The sequence below is a fragment of the Denticeps clupeoides genome, unplaced genomic scaffold (genome assembly GCF_900700375.1).
Source record: "Denticeps clupeoides unplaced genomic scaffold, fDenClu1.1, whole genome shotgun sequence".
In the NCBI taxonomy this organism is placed as follows: Eukaryota; Metazoa; Chordata; class Actinopteri; order Clupeiformes; family Denticipitidae; genus Denticeps; species Denticeps clupeoides.
In genome coordinates, this window is record NW_021630093.1 from 321,177 (window position 1) to 328,390 (window position 7,214).

The 7,214-nt window shown below is 48.0% G+C and overlaps 1 protein-coding gene across 1 annotated transcript in view; it reads right to left on the bottom strand.

Annotated features, from left to right (window-relative positions):
• sdk2b (sidekick cell adhesion molecule 2b) overlaps window positions 1-7,214 on the bottom strand; it is a 41,644-nt gene that overhangs the window by 5,958 nt on the left and 28,472 nt on the right. Inside the window, exons 33-41 of the mRNA XM_028968814.1 lie at window positions 6,687-6,915; window positions 6,466-6,581; window positions 6,200-6,386; window positions 5,655-5,792; window positions 5,350-5,511; window positions 5,136-5,261; window positions 2,358-2,522; window positions 2,063-2,203; window positions 1-93 (exon numbers count right to left, since the gene is read on the bottom strand). The exon at window positions 1-93 is cut by the window's left edge and continues 46 nt beyond it. Of these exons, the coding sequence (XP_028824647.1) occupies window positions 1-93; window positions 2,063-2,203; window positions 2,358-2,522; window positions 5,136-5,261; window positions 5,350-5,511; window positions 5,655-5,792; window positions 6,200-6,386; window positions 6,466-6,581; window positions 6,687-6,915 (1,357 nt within the window). The remainder of the gene's footprint in view (window positions 94-2,062; window positions 2,204-2,357; window positions 2,523-5,135; window positions 5,262-5,349; window positions 5,512-5,654; window positions 5,793-6,199; window positions 6,387-6,465; window positions 6,582-6,686; window positions 6,916-7,214) is intronic.

A 7,214-nucleotide genomic window follows, 5' to 3' on the forward strand; every position in this document is an offset into this window, starting at 1 on the left:
GCCGGCGGTTGTTGAGCTCCAGCGCCGGGAAGCGACTCTCGTCCAGACTGACCATCTCGCCGTGGCTCAGAGCGTTACAGTTAGAACCGTTCCCTGAGAACACAGACGGACACACTGTGTGACCACCGGCCACAAGCACACCAGAGTTAGTCCGTTCTGTCTACACCAACACACAACGCCACGCAACAACATGATGTACAACTCAACACACAACACAAAACGTACAACATGTACAACACAACACACTACACAAAACGTACAACTCAACTCACAACACAACACATACAACACAACGCCACACAACAACATGACGTACAACTCAACACACAACACAAAACGTACAACACGTACAACACAACACACTACACAAAACGTACAACTCAACTCACAACACAACACATACAACACAACGCCACACAACAACATGACGTACAACTCAACACACAACACAAAACGTACAACACAACACACTACACAAAACGTACAACTCAACTCACAACACAACACATACAACACAACACACAACGCCACACAACAACATGACGTACAACTCAACACACAACACAAAACGTACAACACGTACAACACAACACACTACACAAAACGTACAACTCAACTCACAACACAACACATACAACACAACGCCACACAACAACATGACGTACAACTCAACACACAACACAACACATACAACATAACATACGACACAGCACAAAATATACAACACAACTCAACTCACAACACAAAACATACAGCACACAACACAACACAACACACAACACAAAACATACAACACAACGCAGTGTTCAACTCACCACACAACACAACATAAAACACAACTCAACAAAAAATATAGCACCACACAATTGAAATTCAGTTTCTACTGGCACAAATATCAGACCATAAACCAACAACAGGCCACTACCACTCAACATACAACAAACAATATTGTTTTATTAATCAATTAATGGTGATTTGTCTTCAAATAGTGAACTGGAGTTTGGTGTTCCACAAGGTTCCGTCTTAGGTCTGCAACTATCTTCCTTATGCATGTTTATTTTATCAGTAATGCCAGATCAGAGGCAGCAGCTGAACAGAATAGAGAATTGTCTGAAGGACATTAGACAGTAGATGCTCACCAACCTTCTACTGTTACACCCTGATAGGATGGGAGCTCTTGGGCCTCAAGCAGCCAGACAAAAGCTGTAAGCTACATCATAACTCTGGATAGACTTTCTATCTCACCAAGTACAGAAGTAAAGGAACTAGGTGTCCTCATTGTGTTCAGAATGCCGCAGTCAGAGATCTAACTACATCCAGAAAATTCGACCACATCACCACGATCTTACAATCACTGCACTGGTCACCCATCAAATTTAGGATTGACTACAAAATCCTACTTTTGACCTAAAGCATCAGGGATCTTAAAATGGACCAGTAGCATTATAATGGGTGCAAAATGTGGACCATGACAATGGACTAAAACCGACTCTGCACTGTCCAGGACCTCCAAACATGGACAGATGCTCTATACCACACTTTTTCCATCACTACACCTGTAGGACAAATCACCGCCAACCCTGCTCTGACACCAACTGCAGGATCACTCTACCCTGGAAGGGCGTCCCGCTCTTCCCAGAGTTGTTCCATGTGTGCAGAAGGGTCATCTGTAGGGTCGTACTGCATGTGATTATGGGCCATATAAGAAATAAATGTTGTTGTTGTTGGTTCTCGTGAATGAGGGGCGTGGCCAGTGCGCACCGTGTGGACGTTGTATGGGGGAGGGCGGTGAAAGGGTCTCTTTGTGGTGATGAGAAGGGGCTTGTTTTCCCGGTGATTTGTGCTACGTGGTTCCTGACCTGCGGTACACTGCGGGCCGATCCGGCCTGGCAGCGCCCGGCACCCACCAGCACCAAAAACAGCGTCACCACTCACCAGCTCCAGTGACGTTTCTAACTCTCCACCCAGTTGTCTGTAAACTGACCTCATTTCTTACCTCTCACTTCCCCTCAGGTCTAGAACATTCCCTCACCCTATTTACACCTCATCAGCAGACACTCACCCGAGTCGGACTTCTTGGCATACTTCTTACTCTGGCCTCGGATGATCAGGATGAAGACCAGCAGCAGGATGAAGATGAGGCCAACCAGAGCCACAACCACCAGGAACCACCACTCCTCATAGAAAGGCGCCACCTTCTGGGCTGGAGGTCACAGGACATTCACTATCAACACCATCACCAAACTTCCAGCTCTATTGCGTTTGTCTTACAATATGCATACATGCTGATGAACACTCAGCATTTTCCTCTGGTCGGCTCTACATGGTGGGAGTGTGAAGAGCATTGATCTACTCACCTGATATGGAAGGGGAGGGTGGGCTGGGCGAGCCGTATCCGTAGTCGTTCACCCCAATCACACGGAAGTCATAGCTGACTCCCTGCTTCAGCATGTCCATGTTGAAAGTGTAGGACGTCACTTCTTTCGGGATGTCCTTGATTAGGATGTCCCACAATCCCTCATCTGGGAGTGAGAAGAAATCGGTTACACGTTTAAACACTGGCCCTAGAGCTCCGTTTCACCACGTGTAGGCCTGTGGATGTTGGAATTAAACCTCATGAATCTTGACTCAGCACTGCAGGAGCTGCCAAACCACATGAACATGTTGGAGGTGACAGTTCCTTTATTAGACGCGTACTATTAGACGCTTGAGTTGCACATCACACAGCGCTGCGGCTTTGGTGTGAGCTGCTGCCCTTCTGGCTGTGAAGATGGAGGTGTCGAGTGTCAGATCTGGCAGAAGGTGGAGGAACCAGACTGAGCGTCTCTCCTCACCCCAACAGGCTGGAAATGATATGGCCCACAGGCATCCAGACGCAGGACCTTCTACCCACATCTGGAGCCTCCAACCCCCACTGGGCCCCTGAAGGCCCTGCCCAACTCAGTAATCCATCTTGGGTTCCACGGTCCAGGCTCCTTTATCAGTCACCAGTGAAACTAAACACCTTCTGTCTCGATCTGTATGTTACTGACCTGACAGGAATATTTAAGTTAATGAAGTTTATGTGGATTGAGAAACTAATAAAGTTTTTTTATAAACAATTTTTTTTAAAGGGGAGGAGCTTGTAGGCAAGATTGACAGCTTTCACATGCCCTACTTGCTCTTTCTGAACGATTTAAACCCCTTCAATGGCAAAAGTGATGTTGCCAAAACTGTCCAAATACAGTGCGTCTGGAAAGTATTCACAGGGCACCGCCTTTTCCACAATTTGTTACGTTTCAGCCTTATTCCAGCCTTATTGATTAAGAACTCTACACAGAACACCTCATAATGAAAATTTTGGCAAATTTATTAAAAATGAGAAAGTACATTTACATAAATATTAAGTCTTTGACATGAAGCTCAAAATGGAGCTCAGGTGCCTCCTGTTTCTCCTGATCATCCTTGAGATGTTCCTGAAGGTTAATTGGAGTCCACCTGCGGATAAAAACTTGGAAAGACACACACCTGTCTATATAAGGTCCCACAGTTGATAGTTCATGTCAGAGCACAAACCAAGCATGAAGTCAAAGGGATTGTCTTCAATAATCTGGGGAAATAAATATTTCTGATGCATTGAAGAAGTGGAAGAAGTTCAAAATAACCAGGACTCTTCCTAGAGCTGGCTGGCAGCCTAAACTGAGCATTCAGGGGAGAAGGCCTTTTGACAGGGAGGTGACCAAAAACTCTGTCAGAGCTCCAGAGGACATCTGTGGACAGAGATGAACCTTCTAGAAGCACAACAATCTCTGCAGCAATCCACCAATCAGGCCTGTATGGAAGAAAGGCCAGATGGAACCCACACTTTAGTAAAAGGCACACGCCAGCCTGCCTGGACTTTGCCAAAAGACACCTGAAGGACTCTCAGACCCTGAGAAACCAAATTCTCTGGTCTAATGAATGGCAGGCGTCACATTTGGAGGAAACTCCAGTGTTGGAGCTCATCACCAGGCCAATACCATTACTACCATCTTTCAGCAGGACAACGACCCTAAGCACACAGTCAAGTTATGAAAGGAGTGGCTTCAGGACAACTCTGTGAATGTCCTTGAGTTGCCCAGCCAGAGCCCAGACTTAAATCCAATCTCACATCTCTGGTGAGATCTTAAAATGTCTGTGCACCAAAGCTTCCATCCAACCTGATGCTGCAAAGAGGAACGGGCCAAACTGGTGAAGGACAGGTGTGCCAAGCTTCTAGCATCATATTCAAAAAGGCTGTAATTGCTGCCAAAGTTCCATCGACAAAGTATTGTGCAAGTATTGTGATTTCTCAGTTTTTGTTTTTTTTATTAATTTGGCAAACCTTAAGTAAACTTTTTTCATGTTGTCATTATGGGGTGTTGCGAGTAAAATTCTGAGGAAAAATGATATCAATCCATTTTGGAATATGGCTGTAACAAACATAACAAAATGTGGGAAAAGTGATGCACTGCAAATAGTGTTGTTTTTACGTCAATGAAAATTATGACAAATTATCTTCATCAACAAACCTTCTTGACGTGAAGAGGAGGAGATGAGACTAGGCAATGGTCATGTGACCTTAACTATAATGAAATATATCATGTAATATTGGCTGATAAATAAAAACGAGACTAAAATGCCTCTTCATTTAAAATGACAAAATTCGCCTGGAATGGATGTCAAGTATTCTTGAGTCAATAAAGTAACAGTAATATAATAATCATGATTTAATTATAAAATGGGTTTGACTAAAATTAAATGTTGTTTTTGTCTGTTCTACCACGTACTTGTAATATATTGACTGGGTTAAATAGAATGTCATTACTAAATAAAGAGACTAAATCACAAGTACAAGTGGACTAAAATAGTCATGGATAATTCCGACTAAAATGCTCGGTTTTAGTCCACTGAAACTTGACTAGACTAAAACAAAAGCAGCTCTACCTCTGAGTCCACAGAATGTGCAGAACACAAGCAAACCTGCTGGGTTAAAAAGTGGGTTTAAAGCACTGGTTCACGTTTCTGCCAGTGGACATTATAAACGTGAGATTGTGTATTTGATGCAGCTCATGTTCTGATCGTGAGTGTGACTTTAATCACTTAATTCGTTTCGATCCACGTTTATTACAGCTGACCTGAAGGTCTGGCCTCGATGACGTAGCGGGTGATGGGTGCTCGGCCGGGGTCACCACTGGTCCAGTGGATGGTCAGGGCCGTTCCGTAACGGGATATGAAAGGCTCTCCTGGGGGTCCAGGGGCTCCTGGTGAGACAGGTGGAAGAGTGGTTGGATGATGGAGATTGGCTGGAGCCACCAAAGCATGCTGGTTAATATTCGGGGAACTTCAGACCTTCTCCTGGACCGGTGGTGATGTTGGCCTCCACTCCCGGGCCGTACATGAAGGTTCTAGCCTGGATGCGGAATTTGTAGGTGACGCCATCAGCCAGGTCCTTGATTTTCATCCACAGGGGGCCACCGCCCTTCACGTCCACCGTCACGATCTTACTGACGCCTGGGAGGGAGGGGGAGTGAAGACAGTCGGCACAGGACACTGAGGACAAACACAGCGCAGCCAGAGTCTGTCCAGGCGTCAACGCACGCAACACGCAGGCAGGGGGCGTGTCCCACCCCACACTTCCCCTCTACGCGCCTTACCGTCGATGGGCGTGCAGGGTTCGTAGACCAGGCGGAAGCTCTCGATGATGCCGTTGGGGTAGGTGGGCTCCCCCCACGACACGTTGACGGAGGTGGTGGTGAGTTCACTGAAGTGGATGAAACTGGGAACACTGGGAGCTGCGAAGTTATAAAAACAGTCGGAGTCGGAGCCGGGACACACTACGCCTTTGTCTCCTGTACGTTCGTGCAGCCGGGGGCCCGGAGACACAGGGTCCATTGTCTTTAGAGGATCCCCAGATCCTCCACCCCGCCCACCCCTCGTCGGGGTTGTCATTCGCTTCCGTTCCGGAGCCACAGTGCCTTTGTCTGTCTGCCCGCCCCCCGGAGAACCCCGTTTTATTAAACATGAGCCGGAACGAGGAACACGTTACGTATCGTCTTACGGGGAAAACAGTGCCGGGTACTTGGCATCGGCGGATGAAATTAAAGTGTGACGGGGCTGTGGGGTGGAGCGGGATGAAAGATCCAGAAGGAAAGGCCTCCACATCCCAAAGTTCCCGGCCTGAACTCGGGATGTTCCTTACCGGCTTGCTGGGTCCGGCCTCGGGTGGGCGGGCTCCGGGGCCCGTCTCCGGCGGCGTTGAATGGCGCCACACTGATCATGTAGGTGGTGTAGCCGGTCAGGTTCTTCAGCTTCACGCCGCCTTCGGGCAGGAAGAGCGTCCGCAGACGTTCCGTCTCGTTCTTCCGCTGGAACTCCCAGTAGTAGATCTGTTGGGAACAGATTCATCAGTGGAACCCGTTCTTGTACCGGCCTGTTCTTCCCTGAATTCACGGTGAGGTGGGACACCTTGTATCCCTGGATGTCTCCATTCTGGTTCTCCAGAGGGGGCGGGTCCCATGTCACGTCCAGCTGTGTCGCAGTTGATGACTGGATGGCGACGTTCTGGGGCGGGGCAGTTGGAACTGAGTAGGAAACGAGAGACGTGCTCTTATCGGTTTTGTGTGTGAGATGATCAAACAGCCGCTAATTTCCTCCTGGCTGGCGTAGAGAAGGTGCGAGAACCTTACCCGCCTCTCCCACAAACACCTCCTGGGGGGCGCTGGTGGGACCCTCGCCCACGGCGTTGAAGACGCTCAGGCGGATCTCGTAGCGCTTGTGTTTGTTCAGATCTGAAAGGGAAACCATGGTGTGATGGTAATGAGGCGTGGAACCCGGAGTAACTCTTACTGACGAGTGGGATAAACACCAACACACACACACACACACACACACACACACACACACCTGTAAACTCCACTACATTCATGAATTCGGAATTAATGAAGCCATCGCTGTAACCATGGTAACATACAGAGAGAGGCGGGGTGAACCACATGGTGCTTTCATCAGGAACCCTCTGGTTCCATCTGTAAATGCAGCGTTCTGAAAGCACCTGCAGTTCTCGTTGAGCTGATCAAGTTCTATCATGACCCGCCGCGTCCCCGATTTACAGGCGGGTTTCAGGCAGACGAGGACAGAGAGAGAGTGTCAGGGCGGAGAGAGAGAGAGAGAGAGAGAGAGAGAGAGAGGCCGAGCGAGGAGAGGTCAGGCGGAGA